The sequence below is a fragment of the Suricata suricatta genome, chromosome 3, assembly GCF_006229205.1.
Source record: "Suricata suricatta isolate VVHF042 chromosome 3, meerkat_22Aug2017_6uvM2_HiC, whole genome shotgun sequence".
Classification (NCBI taxonomy): Eukaryota; Metazoa; Chordata; class Mammalia; order Carnivora; family Herpestidae; genus Suricata; species Suricata suricatta.
Window position 1 is genome coordinate 160,441,463 of NC_043702.1, and position 23,887 is coordinate 160,465,349.

Sequence of the window (23,887 nt, forward strand, 5' to 3'; positions counted from 1 at the left end):
ACCAATGAGATTAAGGTGCTCATAATTTTCCCTTGATTCTACGTAAGTTCTTTAAAATAACTTTGTAAAAAATTTACATTTTAATAACATACTTATTTTTGGGCAATGATATCTGACTATCTGATTAAAGGCAAATAAAAGCAATTACACTTGCCGACTGTATTTAGAGAAATCTATAAAACTTTATAGCAGCTCTGTTTGCCATGGCAAAAACATGGAAATAACCATATGTCATTGACAGGAGAAGAGATAAATTACACAGCCATGAAAATATATACCTACATGGAGAACATGAGTGACTCAGAAAATGATCTCTAGTGCAAAAAACAATTGCCCAAGGTAGAGTATAATGCAACTTTTATAAATGTCAAAAACAAGAATTGTCAGGCATTCATTTTGATCAAACTGTAGCTACATGCAAGGAGATGGTAAACACAAAATTCTAATTATGTATTACCTCTAAAGGGAGATAGGGAAATGAGATAGGAAAGACCCTATAAGTAAAGGCAAAAAATATTTTAATTCTTGGGTTGGGTGATAGGTTCATGAATGTTTACTGTACTTTTATACTTTACTTTGTGTATGTGAGTGTATAATATGAAGCATTAATACATATAGTTTTGACACTATTATATAAAAAATAACAAAGGAAATATAACATTTTTCAGATGTTGGGAAACTAAGTGGGTTTTTTTTAATAATTCCTCATAATAACTCTGCTTGGCTAAAATTACTATTTTCACAGTAATAATTGTCATTTAAAACAAATCGTGATCCTAAAGCACAAAATGTTTCACAAGACTCCAAAACTAAAAATGACTTAAGAAAATGAAAATAAAAATGAATTTCAAGAGAAACCCCAATTTAGCAAAATATTAACACATGCCTTTTTTATGTTAAAGTTATATCTGATATTTTTAAGTAAATTTAACTAAGTTAATTCACATACAGCAAGAAAATCAGGCCCATCTTTGTTATAAGCAAAAAGAAGCAATCCATTCAATTGGTCGGTTCTGAACTTCAAGGAAATCTCAAAATCCATTCCACCATGAAATGTGTGAGATGGAAGTTCCAGGAACCCTTTAAAGAAAAGAATAGTACATATCAGCATGTGTAAAGCAATAGGCCAGCATTATAAAGGTGTGACAAAAAGGAGGACATCTTTGAGTACATTTGTCATTGGGTAAATCTCTCGCAAAAGAAAATGCAAATCAATGTTGAGAAATCCCCCTTGTAATCGTACAGAAGTAGCAGAATGAACTTGCTACACATTTTAGGAGGAAGTATTTTACTCTGTAAATCATGGATATAATTAAGACTATTACTGTTTTATATTAGGATTCACAATAAGAAATTCCATTGACTAAGAGAAATTCAGAATAATGACAGTGTTGAGAAAAAACCCAGACTAGGATATTATTTATCTTTCTGCAACTTAATAAGTAACCAGCTTAGTTATAAATGTAGGAAGCAGAGGGGAGCTTTTATTTGAAGAAGTATGATCCACCAGGCCGCCATATTCCCAACCACCTCGTTACCCTGGGTGACAGGCAGAGACTGGGCTGGGGAGGCACACTGCTCCTGGCATTTGCAGCAGCCTTTGGAGCAATGGCAGTGATGGCCGTGACATCCTCCAGCTCCTCCTCGCTAACCTACACACCCATTACATAGCTGAAATTTTACTCTCAAGAATATTGTCCATCTATACAATGGATAAATAGATATTTGTGGATTCACCTGGTAAATAAAACACTTCTGAAACATCTTTCCAAGTAAAACTACATTCTAAGTAAAGCAAATGACTTACCAAAAGATACTTTTGACACTACTGTATATAAACTGAGGATTGCCATGGGGTAACAGCAATCTGACACACAAATATACATCCATGAGTCTTACAACTTATATTACATATTCAGACATGGAGGCTCTATTTATGTGTATCATGGCATAACTGGTTAAGTCTGGGACACTAGGTTCATATGAGGTCAAAGTAATTGGACCGGAGGGATGAAATTGTGCAAAGGATAGGATTCACATGTTGGGCAACCTCTGGAGTCGATTTCTAAACCTTACCTGCTCCTAGGAACTGGGCTCCCTCTTGTAACGAAGTGGGGCATCCCTCCCAGGGGTTATACACGTTGCGTTGCTCCTCAGCGCTCTGCCAAACCAGAGGCTCCCAAATAGCAAAGGGATTATAATTCTTCATAAAGTACATATCCTTGACACAGCCCACAAAACCTTTTTGGATTATGTCTGTAGGAGTTGATACATATCACAAAATATGTATTTTGAAAAACTCTTTCAAAGCAATTAATTTTATGTGCCATTCACATAGCAGGCAAGGGCTCTCGCTATGTATTTACTGCAAACCTCTTAATGATTCATGTAAACACCACATACTTACCTATGCTAAGTAGTAACAATTATAATGTTTAGTCCTGGTCAGACACACTGTATCCACGGAAATAGATGTTTACACAAAAACTTTGGTTTTATTTCAGTAACCAGAATAAGGCCTTCTGAACCAACAAGGAGATTTCATCTGCCACTAACCTTAGTAAAAGTATTGTAACAAGTTTTAAAAGTAATTTTGAAGAAAGTGTTTCTATTAATGTATAGTTTGTAGTTTAGTTCTTTCATCATTATGAACCAGTCTGTTAAACAAGGCAATCATTTGATTTCATATTTAGGAATTAATGTAATATTGACCTTAATTTTAGAACTCCCTAAGCCAGGCAGAGGTAGGGTTTATGAACATAGCAAAGAGGGTGGTAATAGTGATTGGGAAAAAAATAAAGTGAGCAAATGAGAGAATTGGAGCTGGAGAACAAGAAAATAATAGAGAAGAGTGAGCATTGCAGCTAAGGTCCCATTTCATCCAGTGATGTCCCTACTGATGAACATGAAGCTTCTTTCTCAGCTTTTGAGTTTATGAGTTGATTCTAGGGAAGGTATTCACCAGCCATCAAAGTTCTACAAGCTCAATTTATATGCACAAAGTCAGACTATTTATAATGGAGATATGTCCTCTACAGGAAGGGTACTTGGAATCAGGTATGCTCTCCTCCTGGTGCCTATTTGTGCCGTCGCCAAGACATGTGCTTGATGGATAAAGAACCGGGGCAAAGGTCTGAGAGCTCTCTCTCTCTCTTTCCCTCTCTCTCTCCTTCCCTCCCTCCCTCCCTCTCTCTCTCTCTCTCTCTCTCTCTCTCTCTCTCTCTCTCTCTCTATCTCTACCTCCCTCTGTCTCTCTCTCTCTCTTTCTCTCTAGTGTGTCTGTGTATGAATGTTTTCAAGAGACTTCTCTCTCTACCCATCTAAAGTAGTCCAATAAAAACCCTCTCTACTCTAGAGAAATTTCTGGGGAGGTAACTATATTTAGTCTTGGGCATTGAAAATATATCCTTCTCCAAATTTCACTGAAAACATTTTATTCCTTTTGATCTTCATCATAATTCCCTGAAGAACCCCATCCACGAACAATTTATATTTATTTAGGTTCTAGCTCATTTGTAATATTTATGTAGTTATATTTTAATTCCTGGAAGAGACCAAGGTGATACCTTATGCCCTTCAATGAAGACTTGAGAAAACTACCCTAAAATCTTAGCAATGCATTTGCAAGGGTGATTTTTTTTTTCTGCCTAAGGTTAATTCTGTCTATGGTAGCTTGTTTTGATTTCATTTTGAATCTGGTTTTGTTCTCTCATTCCAAAAATATAGGAATTATTTTGTTTCTGTCTCAATTATAGTATTTATGGCATTTGCTTGGCATTATATATTTATGTATTTGTACCCTCTATTGTGGCAAAGACCACATTTTATTCATCTATGGATACCTAAGGTCTGGTTTAGAACTGATCACTTGTTCAATACTCAGGGAAGTTTCTTTACCCTGTTTAGAGTACAAATCAAGCCCATAGTTTTATATTTTTATGTTGCTTTAGTTTAAAATCTTAGAAAAATTGACACATAATTCTAAAACAACATATGTTTTAAGTTTATTTATTTATTTTGAGAGAGGGAGAGAGAGGGGGCACAACCAGGGGAGGGGGAGGGGGAGAGAGAGAATCCTAAGCAGGCTCTACACTGTCGCTCAGAGCCCAATGAGGGGCTTGATCTCATGAACTGTGAGATCATGACGTAAGCCAAAATCAAGAGTTGGATGCCTAACTGACTGACCACCCACATGCCCATAAAATAACATGTTTTTGACTGAAATTAGTATCATTCATTTCAAAAGTTTAATACATTTTTTATTAAACTCTTTTTATATACAAGGGCTGGCACCAAGAATTTCAATGCATATAATACATGGTTCCTTTAGAAAAGAAGAAATCTAAGGGACATTTTTGTCATGATACAGGGAATACAGCATGAGATAAAATATACTACTATTAATCATACCCTAATATCATGTATTCATACTTGATTCTGTTGTAAATGTTGATGACAACATATAAATCCTATTAGCAAACTCACCAGAATCCTTCCTGAGGATGGTATAATCCTGTGGAAGCCCGCCCACAAACACTCCCGTGTTCCCTCCAATAATGGTGCTCCCATTCGGGGTGGCCGAGGAACCTATGGAAAAGGAGATGAGGATTCTAACTTCACCAGGATAATCTGGGTTCTACTCACTTAAATGATTAAGCCCTTCACTAAGCTTCTGGACACCACTCTTTCTTGGTTCTCCTCTTTGTTGTCTTTCTTCAATGGTTCTTCCTTGATGTCCCAACCTCTTGATGCTGAAAGGACCAGGTTTCTTGACCTCTCAGATCTCTTTCTTTCTCCACATACACAGATGTCCTATGTCCTCTAGAGGATGAGTTGGAGTGTTTGGCACCTATGTGAACCACCGGGCCCAAAAAGCAGAAGAGGCCTGGGTCCCAAGCTATGTTCTGTAACAGTGCACATCTGTTATGATTTCTAACTCCATTCTTCCTTTAAAGGAGAGGGATTTATTTTCACCTCAGACTCAGAGTATAAACCACCCTAGTTAGCCTTATTTTCATGTGGTCCCTTGGTGTTAAATGCACGCCGTCCTTAGCTGGCAATTCCCAATGTGTATCTTTAATCTGGAACTCTTCCCTGATCTCAGACTTGTACCCACAAGTCTACCTGATATTTGCACTTGGATGCCTCATAGACATCTAAGACTGAATGTGTTAATGCTGAACGTCTCTATCTATATCAGCTTTTCCCATGATCCTGTCAACCTTTGTTATGGCAGCCACATTCTTCCAGGTGCCCAGGCTCCAAACTTAGCAGTCATGTTCTCCATTAGGGACTGGCAAACTCGTTCTGTAAAGGGCAGGTAGTACATAATTGAGGCTTTGTAGACCAGGTAGCTTCAAGTGGCCACAGGCAATACAAAACAAATGGGTACAGGTGGACTCCAATAAAACTTTATAAAACAATGATGAGCAGGATATGGCCCACAAGTAGTTTGCCAATCCTGCTCCGCTTGAATCAAATACTTGTTTGTTTTTTTTAAAGTAAGCTTCCCACCCAGCACAGAGCCCAATACGGGGATTGAAAGTACAACCTCAAGATCAAGACTTGAGCTGAGATCAAGAATCAAACGTTTAACCAACTGAGCCACCCAGGCACCTGTTGATCAAATCTTTTTAATTTAACATTTACAATATACCCAGATTTCTCATTATATCCACAATTTTACTTCCTTCATTCAAGAAACCATTTTTATCGCCTGAATTATTTTATAATTATTACAGAATTTATTAACTGTTCTCCATGTTTCCACAATTGTTACCTTTAAAATTCATTTCAAAAAAGCAGTCAGTGTTCCTTTTAAAGAAGTCATATCATGTCACTCACCTCTTGTAATTCTCCAATGGCTTCCCTTTTTCCAAGTAAAAGTCCACAAGACTCTAGGTAAGAAGCCCTAATGCCTCCCTAATTGCAGCCTATTATTAGCCCCTTCACCCACTCTTTCTCATACTGACCTCTTTGCTGGTCCTTAACATGCCAAACATTTGTTCCTACTTGGGCCCCGGTACCTACTATTCCCTTAACTTGAAACATTCTTTTCCAGGATATTTTCCTGGCTTATCCACCTACTCTCTTTAGGTCTCTGTTCAAATGTCACCTTATCAAAGAGGACTTTTCTAACAGTCTTTTATGAAATCAAAACATTCCCCCCTCCAGTACATGCCTACACACACACACACACACACACACACACACACACACACTCTCTCTCTCTCTCTCTCTCTCTCTCTCTCTGTCTCTCTGTCTCTCTGTCTCTCTCTCATCTTGCTTTATTATTCTCAAAGTATACCAGTACCTGATACTTGTTCAATATTTATTCTGTTTCCTACTCCTCTTCCATCTAAAATGTAAATTCTGTTCTTCGCACCCAGTGTTTCTAGAGCAATCCCTGGGACACAGTAGGTGCTCATTAAAATTCTACATTTCCTGAATATATTAATAAAAGCCTGGATCATCATACATGTATTGTAAGTGTTTTACAGTTTTCTAAGGATGGCAGAGAGGTTAGGATGGAAAGATACTAAACTTAAAATTGCAAAGACAGGATAAGTAAGTGTTCTATGAATCCTGCCTACATGCTGTGCAAATTGGGAAAAGCTATTTACCTAGCCTGAGCCTAGTTTCATCATTTCTAAAATGCATTTAATAACTGCTTTACTTCATTTGCCTTCCACAGGTCAAAAATAAAATGAGAGAACATACATAACCCCCCTTGCAAACCGTAAGGCATTGCAAAAGACAAAATTGCTACCAATGACTTTGTTGTTATTTTTGTTTTCCTGAAACCATGCATAAATGAAGAAATGGTTGTCAGACTTCATCATTTTAGGAGTACCCTTAAAGACAAGTTCAACAGCAATTTGGACAAAATTGAGAGGAAATAAAGGTGCAAAAAAAGAGATGTAGAAATATAAACAACAGAAAAGTATGGCAACATTAGCATGTCAATAGAACCATTTATATATATATATGTATATATATATATATGGTTCTTACCTGTATACTGCCCATCGAGGGTAATTTGGCCAAAAGTCTGATGCCTAATAGCAATTATTTCATGCCATTCACCATCACTATATTGTTTACCACCATCATTAGTTGTAGTAACTTCCACTGAAGAACCCTAAGGAAACAAACGAGTGACTGATGAATAAATATATATGTTTATAAACTCACACATATATTTGTAGATTTGTTAAAAACCAATTTATAAATTTTGGCATGCTCGTGATGTGCACATGCATACATTTCAAACATAACTTGAGGTGACAGTTGATACCTCACATCATTCTGGATTTTCTGTGATGTCCTCCTGTAAACAGTACTCAAACCTGAAAATACCTTTTCTGTAGAATATAAATCTCTTAAAAGTCACTTGCATTTTGAGAACTTATGTTCATTAGAAAGATAATGAATTTTCTACTCTAAAATTTTAGCTCTTAAAAATTTTGGTAGAAATATGAAAAAAGAATTTAAAACTAATAAAACACCATTGAATCTATATTGTCTTAGAGATCAAAAAAAAAAAACCTGGCAAAAAGTTCTTCTCTGGCAAAAACTTTCACCATACTGCTAATAAGTAGAAGGAATGAGATTTGTATAAAAATTGGCCAGTTGTCTACACATTGAACATAAATGTGCAGTTAAACTTAGTACTCAATGCTTTGTAGTCTTAAGTCTAGCACTTATATTGAAGGTCATTTTATCATAGTTAAAAATGAGTTCCTAAGCAGATAAGAGGAGGAAATGCAGGGGTGCCTGGATGGCTCTGTCAGTTAAGAATGAACTTCAGCTCAGGTCAAGATCTCAGGGTTCATGAACTCAAGCCCCATTTCAGGCTCTCTGCTGTTAGCACAGAATCTGCTTCAGATCCTTTGCCCCCCTTTCTCTCTGCCCCTCCTTGGCTCTCTCTCTCTTAAAAAAAATAAATGGGGGCACCTGGGTAGCTCAGTCGGTTACATGGCTGACTTCAGCTCAGGCCTTGATCTTACCGTCTGTGAATTTGAGCACCAAATCAAGCTCTGTGCTGACAGCTGGGAGCCTGGAGCCTGCTTCAGATTCGGTGTCTCCCCCCTCTCTCTGCCTCTCCCCTGCTAGCTCTTTGTCTCTGTCTCTCTCTCAAAAACAATCAACATTAAAATTTTTAAATAAATAAATAAATAAATAAATAAATAAATAAAATAAACATTAAAAAAAGTTAAGGGTAGGAAATGGCAGATATCAAGAGCAGAGTTTAGCAGAAAGGAGGTGAGGGTAAGGAAATAGAGAAAGAAGTAGAAGAGAAATCTTCCATCTGATTACTTCCTAGCCCAGTAAACACTTTTTGGCATATCATGTTTAGTACAGTGTTATTCTTTTAGTATTGGTGAGGAAATAAGCCTAGGTAGAAGATAGTTCAACTTTGTCACCATCATCAGTTACTGCTACTACTATCAAAGAAAAAAAATAACCAGAAAATTACTCCAAACCTTCAAAATGAAAATAAACTTTTTTTTTTTAAAAAAAAATTATTTTTATGTTCTTTATTTATTTTTGAGAGACAGAGAGAGACAGCGCGAGCAGGGGAGGGGCAGAGAGAGAAGGAGACACAGAATCCGAAGCAGGCTCCAGGCTCTGAGCTAGCTGTCAGCACAGAGCCCGACACAGGGCTCAAACCCAGGAACCGTGAGATCATGACCCAAGCCGAAGCCGGACGCTTAACCAACTGAGCCACCCAGGTGCCCCAAAACTTTGTTCTTAATAAAGGTAATTTTCTAAGCAATAAGTAACTTCAAATCCAAAAAAAAAAAAAAAAGCTTAAACCAAAATAGGAATGGGAAAAATATTGCAAATTTTTTTTTAATTCATTGGAGCACTCGGCCAAACTCCTATAATTTTGGAATACTATTTTTCAAAAAGAGAAAAGTAATAATTATCTGATGTAATTGAAGATTTTATCACAAAATGTGCAAGGTGAGTCATACCATCTTAAGTAAAACATTTCTGTTTGTATTTCCCTAAAATCGCTTTGGCAACATAACATGTCCATTGGACACATTTAATTGGCTCCTGTCAGGCCTCATACAGAGCATGACAACATGTATGACATACAGAAATTCATATTACAAAAAAAACAGCTTTTAATTTCCCATGAGTGTGAGTGGATTGTTTCTCATGTGGACAGTATCCCAACTTTTATAGACAACTCGATCAGCTAGAAAGATGACCATTTGGTAAATCCATTTTCTAGTCCTTGAATTTTTGTAGGTTGCCTTTCTTTAGATCTCTTTCCTCTACATACTCTTATTTTCTTCAACTCTATTTCAACATTTTAATATTTTACAAACACACATTTCATTATCGTAGTTTAATAATTAAAACCAGAACTGGTGTCGTGCCCAATTAATGTGCCCTGGTAGCATGCCCATTAGTTTTTCCATTAGTGAATTCAACAATACTAATGGGATTACTAGCATGGGATGCTAATTGGGCGTGACATAAGAAACTGGCTTACTTCTTAGCATACCCTTGCTAATGATGAAATTAATGAGCATTTTATTAAATGCTGTCTCATCAAAGTGTACTTAGTTAGCGTTAAAATTGTTACAAACGATGCTGCATTCTAAAGATCAGGTGTCTGAGTAAGTGGTTCTTCATATTATATTTGGCAACAATTTGAAGAATTAATAGTTCTCTACATCAGAAATCACATTTATTGGAGACAAATTCAAGTACATAACGTACAGCTTCAGGATGCCAAATTTGCTTTATACTTGGAAGAACCTAGCATATTATTCTTAGATGATCATTTGAAATATATGCACCACCACCAATGTAAAGAGAATAATTCTGCAGTCGATTCTCATGTCCTAGCAGGTAGTTTATTAATTCCATTTGGGAAACATCAGATATGTTCAATAAATGCCATTCATACGTGTTTGCAGTTGTCTTCTAAGTGAAATCAGAAGGTTATGTGAATTTCTTTTTAACATCACTGAACATGAAACATTTAAGTCATTACCACAAGTCATTATTGGTCAATAAAATATCATTTAATCAGGTATATATAGAAATTGAAATTAATCAAATAAAGAATGGGAGATGATAACTCTTAGAAACCTAGCCAAAAAAATACAGCAATTAAGAATCAGAGGAACTTTTCTTTACTATAACTCTTCACAATGATTCCAAGTGTTCAGTTCATAATATGTAAACACATATTCAATTTTAAATATTATGAATGCCCCTACCTCACATATTTATTCATAGAATACATTCTATCATTAAAAGGGAAACCAAATAAGTTTTTATACCTATAGCATCATGTAGGATTACACTGTTTTATAAGGATTTTATTACTTAAATTTATTAACATATTTTTAAAAACACATATACAATAACTTCAAGTTGTTTTGAAACGATGTGCTAGACAGCAGTGACTTTAAATTAAGGCTTTTTTCACAATTCAAATGTAACTATTTTGAATGGATTCAGGACAATAACTTAAAAATAATCATCACTTAAAGTCAAAGTTTCTAACAAATTGAGAAATTAAAACAAATAAGAACTAAATTGTTAAATAATCATTGAAGAGCTGGAAATTTTATCCTAGAAAATGGGTAATTTTCTTCAATTATGAGTCTACTTTACCAATAGTTATTGAGTTAGTCAGTCAGTCAATTTTTCAACAAATATTTATTTATTGAGCATGTGCCACATTCTAAGAACTTAGCCATAAGGATAAGTTTCAGGACAAAGCAGAAAGACTTTGCCCTTACTGGTCTCTACAGTCTGATACCAAAGACACATTAAGCAAGTAACTACTGGTCTAATGAGTACAGTAAGGTGTTCATCAGATAATCTTATCTCATACAAAGTCAAATGAAAGAGAACTGACAAAACATAAATAATTTGAACATCAACGGGAAGCAGATAAAACAAACTTTTAACTTCTTTAAATCTGGAACATCTCTAACTTTCTACAAGTAGCTATATTCCATATTCCTTCTAAACGGAGAACAAACAATGCAAGAATATTCAAAATTTTCTCCATTCCTCCAGTTCAACAAAGTTTTGTCTGCAAATATGTGGAGCCTTTAAGAAAAAGTTAGGGAGCCTGCATTAGAGTATAAATTCCTTGGTAGTGGGCAAGGACACAGCCTCTGCTAGCTTGGGCTCACTGCTTCATGCATCGATGGCATCAGGTTCCCAGACCACTTAGTATAGTATATCTGATTACACTTTCTCAAGTCCATCCTAAGCTAATCCTGCTCAACTATTACCTTATGTTTTTTTAAAACAAATTTATTCTTACTTTCCTGAAAATGCAGGCTACTTTTGCCTCATGGAGAGATACTATTATTCCAGACAAAAATTCACTTGCCAGGCCTCATTAAACCCTTCCCATTCCCCTGCTCCTCCAACTTTTGGCTACACCAATTTGATTAACACTTGGGTAGCACCTACCAACTTTTTATACAGGTTAGGATTTGAGTATAGAGAGTGGGGACAGAGCAGCTGAAAAAGCTAATGACAGAGATGAATGCTCTAAGTAATTATCTGAGGGTGAAAGGAAAGGGGCAGAAGTGATTGTCAATGCCTTGTGAATGAATGTTCCCTGGACGCTGCTATCTTCTCTTACACTGGACTGTCTATCTGATCACTGAAAAGACAATGAAAAAGATGACAGAGGGGCACCTGGGTGGCCCAGTCGGTTAAGCCTCTGACTTCGACTCAGGTCATGATATCACGTTCGTGGGTTCAAGCCCCACGACAGGCTCTGTGCTGACAGCTCAGGGCCTGGAGCCTGCTTCTGGTTCTGTGTCTCCTTCTCTCTCTGCCCTTCCCCCTCTCATGCTCCTTTTCTCTCTGGATCAAAAATAAATAAAACATTAAAAAATTAGAAAAGAAAAAAGAAAAGGATGACAGAGAGTTTTCTGGAAACCATTCTCAGGGTCATAATGACAATACAGTGCCTGAGTGGAATTAGCTCATTTATCCTCCTGCTTCTGCAGCATGTTAAGGTACTGCATTCTTCCCAAAGGGAAACAACACTGTCCAAAGAAGTGGTAGTCATGCTTCAGGTTTGGTAAAATCATTTTTGGATTAATTCTGCAAAGACTTTGCCCCACATGTTGTGAGTGCCTCTGTGTGTGTGTGTGTGTGTGTGTGTGTGTGTGTGTGTGTGTGTGTGCCCGCACTGTGCATACGGTACTGGCGATGAACAACCTAGGTCAGTATACGGTTCCCAATGCAGCTCTAGGATGGGTGCATCTAGAACCACACAGACATGGGGATGGACATTGACACTGAACGTGACCAACTGTAACCGTGAGGCAGTGCCAAGCCACGATAGGACACCTCTCTGAGTCCTGCTCTTTTCCTGTGCTGTCCAACTTGGCCAGAGACTCTATTCTCCAACTGTGGGAGAAAGGGTCCAGTGAGCACATGGCAGGAGTGCATTTTGGCCATTTCTCATGAGTGTGCTCCCAGAGCATACCTGTGTAACACAGTGCCTGCAGTACAAAAGTTGTTTAACAAAATGACATTGAAGGAAAAACACTAAATCCAGCGCCAGTGTCGTCACTAAATTAGTGTGAGACCCTAGTTAAGCTGTTTCATCTAAAGCAGGGATGAAAACAATACCAACCTCAAGCAGCTACTTCAAGAATGAAGTCCGATAGTTATTAAGTAGACTTTTTAAAAAAATTTTTTAATGTTTTATTTATTTTTGATACAGAGAGAGACAGAGCATGAGAGGGGGAGGGGTAGAGACAGGAAACACAGAACCGGAAGCAGGCTCCAGGCTCTGAGCTGGCTGTCAGCACAGAGCCCAACGCGAGGCTCGAACCCACGAACGTGAGATCTGACCTGAGCCGAAGTCGGAGGCTTAACCAACTGAGCCACCCAGGCGCCCCTGAAGTCCAATAGTTAATGTGAACCCACTTTGTATACTTTAAAGGCACTAGGACTAAGTGTTTATACAATTAAGGTTTTCTCTATCTGGCGTCTTTTCAAATATTCCCAGATATTAGAATATAGGTTGAGGGAAGAAACGCAGAGCTAGATTTTTCTTTCTCATTGACATTCTTCTATTTTACTGTACTGTTTCCTTTCTTTTCACGATTTTTGTTGATTTTTACCGTTTAGCATTTAGTCTCTCTTTTCACCTTGTTAATTTGGACGTTCTGGGAACATTTTCATTCTATCAATAATTAATGTCTTTTTCACAGCATGCAAAATAAAACATTTTTGCCTATTTATTTTACAAAAATAAGACACCAAAGAGATCTCTCTTCCAACTGCCTTCTCCACGAGGTGGATACTTTTAGAAACATTTACATCCCATATCTTTCCATCTCCTTCAGCTTTCAGCAATTTTAGCACCAAACAACGATTAGAGGTTTGTTTGTCCACTTTGCCTTTGCCACATTTCAAAGATTCTTTGGCAGTGTAAAACACATTTCTAGTCACACTGTCATTAAATATTTAAGTTGAACTTAATATTGCCAGGTTTGATATTCACCACTGCTTTTCTTCTTTATAGTTCAGACTTTTTTTTTTCCTTTTGGTTAGAAGTCTTGCTGATATATTTCCTTCCAATATGGCACATGAATGGTATTTTATCTGAGTTTGGTGCATTTAACAAGCATTATTCTTTCATATTAATAAGCAGTATAACACTAGAGTTAGAAATCATGGTCTTGGGGCGCCTGGGTGGCTCAGTTGGCTAAGTGTCTGGCTTCAGCTCAGGTCATGATCTCACTGTTCGTGGGTCCGAGCCCCACGTCAGGCTCTGTGCTGACAGCTAGCTCAAAGCCTGGAGCCTCCTTCAGATTCTGTGTCTCCCTCTTGCTCTGACCCTCCCCTGCTCGCACTATCTGTTTCTCAAAAGTAAATAAAAGACATAAAAAATTTTTAATAAAAATATTATGGTCTTTGGAGGTGGATTGCCTGGGTGGCAGTCCTGGCTTCAGCACTGATTAGCTGGATGATATCAGGGAAATTAATTTAACTGTGGCTCAGATTGTACTTTTACTTGTAAAGTGGGATTCAGAATATCCACCTCAGAGTTGTTGTGGTACTTAAATGTGTGTGTGTGTGTACATTGAGTGAACACTTAGAATAATGTCTGGCACATAGAGATCCTATAGGAGCATTAGTTTTGCTTAATCTTGACTAGAACTTCATCAATCCTTTCAATAAATTTATAATTCATTCTTTCTAAGAAGGAGATGCTCTCCGACTTTATATTTCATTTTCTCTCATCCTTTGTATCCTTTTTATTGTACAGGTGTTGTTTCTTCTCCTTTTGAGTTTCTTCTTTATAGTCTCCATCTTTTTAAATCTTGTTACATATTTTGACCTGCTAATCTGAGGCTCAGCAGTGTCTTCCTTCTAATTAATTTCCTTAAAGTTCTCAAATGGTAAATAATATTTTCAGTTCTATAACTGAATCAACCCCAGCCTACTAGGTGTTTTCTTTTCTTTCCCAATTGCCATCTGCCTGGCCTTCTGAGGCAGCCGCTGCTTCTCCCAATCTCTCTGGCTGCTGGATACACATGTGATGTTATTTCTTCTTTGCTCACTCACTGCCCACCTTTTGGCACCCCTTAAGGAACTGCAGTTCTAAGGGACACACAGAAGGGCCTGAGGACCTATCAAATACTGGCCTTGTAGTTACCTGATCCTGGTTGAAATACCAGGCATAAACCTTTCTTCCTTGGTTTTTCTAGTTGTCAACTCATGGCTCTTCCAATATCCTGAAACAAGAAGGGCCCACCCTGCCTCTTGAGACCCCTGCAAGGAGCCTGAAATGATGCTCAAATACACCTAGTCCAGCAGGCCCTGCTTTCCTTTCCTCTCCAAGGTGTGTGGGTCTTCAGGGTGTATTAAGAGGTGATCCTCCCCTGGAGGTCTTCGCCCATGACTTAAACTCGGGAGGAAAAGTTATGCCAGCTTCACAGTGTAATGTGCAACATTTATTTGGCAAGTATAATTTATGACTTAGATCAGTAGTTTTAAGTTGAAAACCTGAGGAAATGGAAAGCAAAACATCTTTTATGAAGTTTTACTCATTTCTCAATTACTCACAGGCCCAATATAATGCCTAATGCCAAATTCCTACCAGTATCTGTTTAACTGAAGGGTGACAACGATTCAAGGCTTTCCCATTGCCCTCAGGGAAAGTGTGCATCTTCACATTTGCTTACAAGGCCCTACACGACTTGGTTTCCACTCCCTTTTCTCTTTGTTCCATCCCACAGCCATATTGAATTCATCTCAATATAGACAATGTCACATTCTTATGTACCGTGGGCACTTAAGATTTGCTATTTGCTCTGCCAGGAAGTTTTATTTCTGGAGCCTTCCTCAATCTCTCAGTAGTATCTCCCCTGTCCTGCCCTGTCTCAAACATGTATCTTCCTGAATAGACATGTGCTCTTGTTCTGACCAACTTTCCCTCATTGTTTAGCATCTCAGTTAAAGACCACGTTTTCAGAGAAGATGGACCACTCAGCCAAGAAAGATCCTTTATTTTATGCTCCCATAATGCTTAGCATTGTTACTTCTCTTTCATAACATAAATGCATATTTTAAATTGGTTTTTTCACTGTAATCTCTCCAGATTGTTTCATAAGGGCATGGCCACATTTACCTTTAAAGCTACTGTAGTCTGCAATACCCAGAATTATACTACCTGATAGTAACTTAAATTTTTGTTGGCAAACAAAGGAAGCATCGCATGGAGGGGACGGGGGAGGGAGGGAGGGAAGAAGGGAGGAAGGAAAAGAGTGGGTGTGGTAAAGAGAAAGAAAGAGGGAGAGAGGAGGAAGAGAGAAAGTGGAAGGATAAAGGGAGACATAACTTTGCTTTCAAGGAAAATAATCTATCTATTCACATCTACTTAAAAAAGTTTGTGCCTTCACAAAATAACATATGTTGTTAAGCATGTAGATCATCAGTCAGACTATGTGGTTTGAAAGTTAGCTAGGTTATTTTAGCGATGGGCAAGTCATCCTCACCATTGTAGGTTTCATTTTCTTTATCAGTAAAGTGAGGAGAATAATAGCACTTACCTCCAAGTTTTTGGTGAGAATTCAGTGTGAAAATATAAGCGCTTCCTCAGTACCTGGTACCTAGGACACTCTCAGAAATATCAAGTCTTATGATTACTCATTTACCTGAGGATCAAAAAGAAAATAAGGACGTCCATTCTTCAACTGAAGTGCAAAATACTCTTCCTGATTGCCAGGTGATGCAGCAAAGACAATCAAACCTTCAGGCACCCTTGTTCGAAAGCTGGCCTTAATGCCTGGAGACAAGTGCAATCAGCAAATCAGTGCTGGGGTTTTGTTGATTCTTTCTGATAAATGTACATTTACTTTCATTATTATTTATGATGTCGTGAGTACAGTCAGGGAATTATACACAGCAATGGACAGGTCCTAGCCATTTGGTTTTAAATACATTCTATTATGAATGCCAACTTGTTCTTGGAGACTCAAGCCTGCACTCCCACTAATCAATATATAATGTGCTTTAAATTTATGCAAAACTCATCAACATATAAAGACATGTTGTCAACCCAAAATTGGATACTCAGAGTATCAATGTGAAAATATTATCAGAGCCATAAAAATAAATGGGTTTTTGACATGAATGAAAGGACCATAGGACGCCTTGTTAAAAATACTTATGAAGTTTAAAGAACCAATCTAGTAATAGAAGCTAAGAACTGGAAAGACCTGTTATGAAGGAGCCCAGAGAGCTAATTTTCTGAAATAGGATTCTGTAACCAAATGGTCTGCAGCCTTTAAAATTTCAGGGTCCCCTTCACCCTTCAGATCACCTACAAGCCCTGCCCTTGACACACAACGCTCTTGTCTCAGGAATTTTCCCAGCTCAGGAAGCAGGGGAAGCTTGTGATGGTCTTATAAGCTGTCCTTCCACTACCCTACATGGTCCCAACTCCATTCAAACTGGAATCCCACTCACTTACAGCTCTCTTCTTATGTGTAAAATACTTTGCTTCATGTATTGACTGAACTGACAAAGAAGCTTAAGAGATATAGTCTTTGTTCTCAAAGAGATTCCAGTTTAGTTGGAAATTTAAAAAAGCATGTGTCTTAACAGACAAATCGTAAGATGAGAATCAAGTAAGAGGTCAAGAACTTACACAGGAATCAACTACCAGCTCAAGATCACAATATTAAATAATTAGTGAGTACTGACTTGAGTAGTAATACTATCAACCATAACTACGGAAGTTTGAAGGAGAGATGATCCCTTCAGGTTGGGCTCGTAACCAAGGTCTTACATAGGTGGGGATTTAATTTGGATTCAACAGACTACAACTACAGTAGGAACCATGTCTGACTCATCTTTCTACCACATTCATCCCATGGTGTCTATTATTAAATATTTTGAGAGTCTAGAGGAGGAGAAGTGAGGGGAAGGTGTGCATCAGAGGTAAGGGAGGAGTTTTAACATAAGTGTGGAGGTAGGAAAGCAGAAGTCATTTTGTGAGTGTCAAATTATCATTTTTTTAGCTACACATCAATGGGACATTCACATTTGTTGAGTACTCTGTGACACAGTAAAAGAGAAAATAAAAAACTAACAAGCTAGTGCTTGGCATTAAGTTCTACCTGAGAAAACAGACAAAACAAAATCCTGTAGTGAGGTGTGATAAGTGATACAGAGATATTTATAAGATACAATATGATTCAAAGTATTGCACTTATATACCCAAGGATCCTGAAGAAATTGGCTGTCATTCTTACTTTTGTAAACCAGGCAGCACCAGATATTAGAAACCCTAAAGGAGACCCTTACCAAATTAACCATGGAGACTGGCGGAAATTGGGTAAACTCTCCTTCCCTATGCCCTTTACAGGGTAAGAAATTCCCCTTACACCAAGGAGGGCTATGCCAGGCTTTAGCGGTACAATGGTAACTCAGCTGACCCAGGATTGGGTCATTTGCAAGACAGAGGGCGGAATGTAAGGACACAGGTTTGAGACAAGAGACGGCACACATTGCCCAAGGCAAGAGGGACCACCCTTGTAATACCCTTAACATTCCTAAGGGCAAGCCAAGAAATAGAAGCTATAGGTAATCAGTTATTGCTTAAGGCTAGTTACACCCTATGTGAGGGTCCTGGGTTCTGGGTCTACTCTGTGATTGGTTAACACTCTAAATGTTGTAATTGGATAAACCTGCTGTCAATAATATTGTGTAATAATAATTGGACCACTGTAAAAAAAAATTAAAAGAAAAGGATATATCTCCCCCACTTAAAAAATAAACGGATTGAGGAAGGCGTTACAGAAAATATGATGCTTGAACTTGTTTTTAGAAAGTAGAAAGGACTTTGGGGGAGATTATACAAAGGACTAGAGGTATGGAAAGTATTAAAGAATGTTGGATGTGAGGGAGGGAGTTAAGAGATAAATCTGGAAAGACGGACAAGACTACATCTTGGCCCCATCTGCCAGAGATTCTCTAGCTTGAGAAGTTTGAGTAGAGGACAAAGATGAAATGGTGGATTGTTGATAAGTATCTTTATTTTTTAACACCAGCAAAAGCAAGCCTGGTATACGGGCTTCAGACTTTCCCAAGAGGCAACACAAATCTTTCCTGGCCTTCTTAGCTTCTGTATCTTCAGCTTCTAGGTTTTGTGTGTGTGTGTGTGTGTGTGTGTGTGTGTGTGTGTGCCCTTTTAAACATACTTTTCCTACCCATTTTGATATTCCATTGCCTCACATTCTGATTCTCTTCCTCCTGACTGCTAGAACATTATTATGCCCTTGTTGTTAGACTTACACTTGGTCACTCTCAGTGTCTGACTCCACAGAATAAGATCGTTGGTCCCAACAAATCACTCTACAGTGTTCAAAATCATTTGAACCCCTGCTACTAGCTCATCTCCCCTACTTAATTTACTTTGCTAAATTCCAGATTGCAATTTACCCTATAGACCAAAGGAAGCCATTAAACCTTAGGTGCAAGAAGGGAATAGGGTTCTCAAAGTCAGGATTAAGGCAACCAAACTAATCGGGGGGGTTTATGAAAGATACAGATAATTTAGCCACAGAGGAACCAGTTAGGATATCACTGTGCTTTGGGGGAATAAGATGATAAAATTTTTAATTAAGAACTGACAAGTAACTAAATGGATTGAAAGAAAAGACTGTATATTTTAGAAGAAACTCATTAAGACATGTTGATATGAGGTGATGATGTGGTCAATCCTTTTCACCAATTACTGGAGGGAAAAAGCATCATTATTAACAGAAATAGAAAGGTCAGGTAAAGAGGAAAATATGCAGTTGAGGATATAAGTTCAGTTTGGGATACAATGTGCTTATATCAGTGATGTAAAAACCTATCCATCATTTGGAAACAAGAAACTAAATCTCAGAAGAAAAGATGGGGCTAGAAACATAGATTGGCAAATACTTGTCAAGAATCCAGGTCTCCTGGAGGCAAAATGTAGAGAAAAAAAAAGAACCTTTAGGAAAAATGCCCCACATGTAGAAAAGAAAAAAAAGAAATGAAATGAAACAAAAAGAAAAGAAACAATAACTAAGTTAGAACAATGATGATAATACCGTAAAACGGAAGCCTAGATAAGAGAATGTTAAGAACGCAAAGTTAGTGAATCATGTGACACTTCCTGTAAGTCCAGAAAAATTACCCCTGAAGAAAAGATTACAAAGATGATACTAATCATCAGACATAATCATGTTCAGCAGAATGCAATGGTCCAGAGCCCAAACTACTGAGTGATAAGAATTGAGAGGAAGGATGTATAGGGAGTGTATATACAGCACTCATCACAAAAATCTGATAAAAAAAGAAATAGGAGGCAAAGATATAAATTATTTGGGTACACCAATTAAGTTAAAGAAGGAGACGCCTGCCAGCAAAAGCATAAACTTGGCCAAAGTGTGGTCTACATTGTGACTAGAGAACAGCTCTATTTCTACCAATTCGTCTCCTCCTGTTAAGGTTCTCTCCTTCGGGTCTAGAGTAGCTCTCTCCGTCAGACATCTTACCTTTCTGTTATTGTTTTGAAATTTTTATATATGGCTCAAATACTGTAATTAAAACTATTGCTTTAAAATTAATCACCTGGCTGCATCCAAGTGGCTCAGTAGGTTAAGTGTCAGACTCTTTTGATCTCTACTCAGGTCATGATCTCATGATTCCTGAGATTCAGACCTGTGTGGGGCCCTGCACTGACATCATAGAACCTGCTTGGCATTTGCTCTCTCCCTCTCTCTACTCTGCCTCTCTCCCTCTCACGATCTCTCTCTCTCTCTCAAAAGAAATAAATAAACTTTAAAAAATTAATTAATTAATTAAAGAGCTTAAGGTGATTTCATACAAATAGCTACAATTCAGGACAAGAAGATAACAAAATTAGTGTACTGGTGGCATCTATGTGGCAATAGTCAGGAGAGCAGAAGCAAGGATTTGAATGAGGGAAGAAGTTAATAATGGCTCAATCTGGAAATACAATTACTTGTTCCTAACTGATAGGACATTTGTTGAATGAAATGGAATCATAGTAAGAATGACAGGAATGTTTAGCCAAGTAATACCTGGGAATAAATCAACTAATATTTTATGCTAATCATGGGATATGTAAGTGCATGTAATTTTCTGAAACAGCATTTGATTTACAGATTTTACACTCATCTAACAAAGAAATTCACTTTTAGCCCAACTACAATGTAATACTTTACACCAATGAAAGAAAATTTTCCTAGAAAGAAGAGAGGATTTATTATAATAAAGGGTAATTTGATCTGATGTTATATGGTCAACTTCCCCCTAGCTTTTTCAAATAACTCAGTCTTGTCAATTTTTTCCTTACATTAAAAAATAATGAATTTTTGTATGTATTCTATGAAAAAATGATAAATGCAGCCATCCACTGAAACTTCGTGTTCTTGATTGTATTGCCATAAATAGAGAAATCCTATCCTTGTGTCCAAAGCCTTAAATCCTGTAATTAATTTTTTAATAAACTAAATTCACATGTAAGTGTATTTGCATGTAAATATACAATCTTTTGAATAATTTATAAAATATTTCAAAGAAAATGTCATTGAGTTTGCCATGAGTCATAATGGTTAGATGCTTAATTGTTCAAAGTCATCACACTACCATTTCCTGTACAAAGATTATATATTTGTGTAACCCCATCCATTGATTTTAGTCTCAGCCATGTGCCTTGTGTTGGGGAAAGGAATGGAAACAGACATGTGGCACCCTGAGAGAGCAGAAGTTTTGTTTTGTTGTAATTTTTTTTAATGTTTGTTTATTCTTGAGAAAGAGATACAAAGCGTCAACAGAGGAGGGACAGAGAAAGGGAGACACACAATCCAAAGCAGGCTCCACACTCTGAGCTGTCAGCACAGAGCCGGACACGGGGCTTGAACTCATGAGCAGTGGGATTATGACCTAAGCCAAAGTCGGATGCTTAACCAAGTAAGCCACCCAGGTGCCCCAAGAACAGAAGTTTTAAATATGGTTAAGTGATTGAATTTGACTCTTCTTCCCCTATGCCCCATGAATGTGCTTTCATCAGTCCTAAGAACAAGAAGACATTGGGCCAGAGCCAAGTAGTACCAAAGGAATTTTCACTTTAAAGGTTCGTGTTAAGGAGCAATGCTGACTCAAATGAAAAGAAGAGTAAAAAACACACATTTCTCCCTTGCCTAATATTTAGATTTTGATTTAAAAAAAGAGAGAGGATATATTCTAAAGTTCAATATTTTTTGTTTTAAGTATTTGAGAAATAATACAGCATTCCTCTATCTAAATGTTCATTCACTCAAAAAATATTTAGGGAATGCATACTTTGTGCAGCTACTCCTCTAGGCTCTTGGGATACACAGATGTATAAAATACACATACATCCATGGCATAACATTTTAAAAATCTAAGAATCCAAGATCTAGATGGAAATATTTAACTTTTATGCAAATGTGTTTTTTAATTTGAAATATTTAATCATAAAAGCAATACGGTTACAGGGCCATGGAACAGGCAAAGAGTTCTTAAACAATAAGGTAAAACTATAGTAGAAAGGGAAAAGGTGATAAATCATCTTGTATTATAATTAAGAACTTCTAACAAAAGGCAAGAATAGGAAAGTGAAAAGGCAACTAACATAGTAGGAGAAGATATTTGCAATACATACTTCTGATAACAGATACATATCCAGAATACATCCTACAAATGAACAAGAAAAAGACAAATGACTTATTAGAAAATTGGGGGCAAATGGATTTTCAGGAAAGAAGATATCCAAGGGACCAAGCAACAAAGAAAGGATGCTCAGGATCATTAGTCATCAGAGAAACACCAAACAAAATGTAATACCACTAAACATCCACCAGAATGGCGGAAATGAAATAGAAAGTACAGGGGCACTTGGGTAGTTCAGTAGGTTGAGTGTCGGACTGTGACTCAGGTCATGATCTCATAGTTCATGAGTTTAAGCCCCACATTAGGCTTTGCACTAATAGCATGGAACCTACTTTGGATTCTCTGTCTCCCTCTCTCTCTGTTCCTCCCCTGCTAGCATGCTCCTTCTCTCTCTAAAATAAATGTTAAAAAAAAAAAAAAAGAAAATAGAGAGTGTAGGCAAATAGGTAGAGCAACTGGAATGCTCACAAATTGCCAGTGGGAGTTTGTGTTACAACCACTTTGAAAAACTGTTTGGCACCATTTATACATTATCCATATGTCTTCTAAATATATGCATACCTTGTGATCTGGCTATTCCACTCCAAGGTATATTACCCCCAAAATATATAGGTTCAGAAAGATATACAAGTACTTTTATAATGACACTATAATGAAACACTTTTCATTATCCCATCAAACTGTATACAATATACAGTATACAAATGTATACAGATGCCAGTCAACTCTAGAAAGGATTAAGAGATGGGGTACAACACAGCAATGAAAATGAACAAACCATAGTTACATGTCACTGCTTGCATAAATCTCACAAACATGACATTGTGGAAAAGATACTAGGTACAAAAGAATGCATACTGTAGAGCCTCAGCTCTATCAAGTTCAAAACCAGGTAAATTAAATCGTGATGTCAGAAGTCAGGATAATGGGAGCCCTGGTTGTGACACGGTTCAGGGCACAAGGCAGAGCTCTGGGGGCCTCCCAAGATGTTTTATTTAATAATCTGGATGCTGGATATGCAGGGCTGGTTAGTTTTTGAAATCCATCAACTTGTACACTTACGGTTTTTGCACTTACTAATGTATGTTAAACTTCAACACAGAAGTTTCCCAAAAATTAATAAATAGCAGAGTTATATAAAATTCAAACACTTGAGAATTATAGGAGCTAAAAGTGAAAGCTCTCTGTAGTCCTCCCTGCCATCATTAGAGAAACTACAGCCAATAATTTGGCAAATTTTTCCTCAGAATTTTTTGCACACACACATACATGTCACTGTTTATTTGCTTTCTACTTACTGAAATTGGAGTATTTCATACATTCTATTCTACATATTTCAAAAATAGTTTTTATATATTATATATATTGGAGGTGTACATGATAATATGATATATACATATTAAAATGATTACTGTAGTCAAGCTAATTAACATATCATATTCTCACATAGTAATCATTCTTGTATGTGTGATGAGTACATTTGCAATTACTCTCTTAGTACCTTTCCAGTGTTCAATACATTAAGTAGAGTCATTATACCTACATAGTAGATCTCTTATCGATCCTACATAAATCTAACCCTGTACCCTTTGACCAATATTTCCCCAGATTCTGGTAACTACCATCCTACTCTGCTTTTATTAGTTTGAGGGATTTATGATTG

General features: G+C 37.2%; 1 protein-coding gene across 1 annotated transcript in view; it reads right to left on the reverse strand.

The window, feature by feature from the left end:
• USH2A (usherin) overlaps positions 1 to 23,887 on the reverse strand; it is a 697,677-nt gene that overhangs the window by 409,814 nt on the left and 263,976 nt on the right. Inside the window, exons 21-25 of the mRNA XM_029933401.1 lie at positions 16,182 to 16,312; positions 7,015 to 7,141; positions 4,486 to 4,587; positions 2,077 to 2,256; positions 950 to 1,080 (exon numbers count right to left, since the gene is read on the reverse strand). Coding sequence (XP_029789261.1) covers positions 950 to 1,080; positions 2,077 to 2,256; positions 4,486 to 4,587; positions 7,015 to 7,141; positions 16,182 to 16,312 — 671 coding nt within the window. The remainder of the gene's footprint in view (positions 1 to 949; positions 1,081 to 2,076; positions 2,257 to 4,485; positions 4,588 to 7,014; positions 7,142 to 16,181; positions 16,313 to 23,887) is intronic.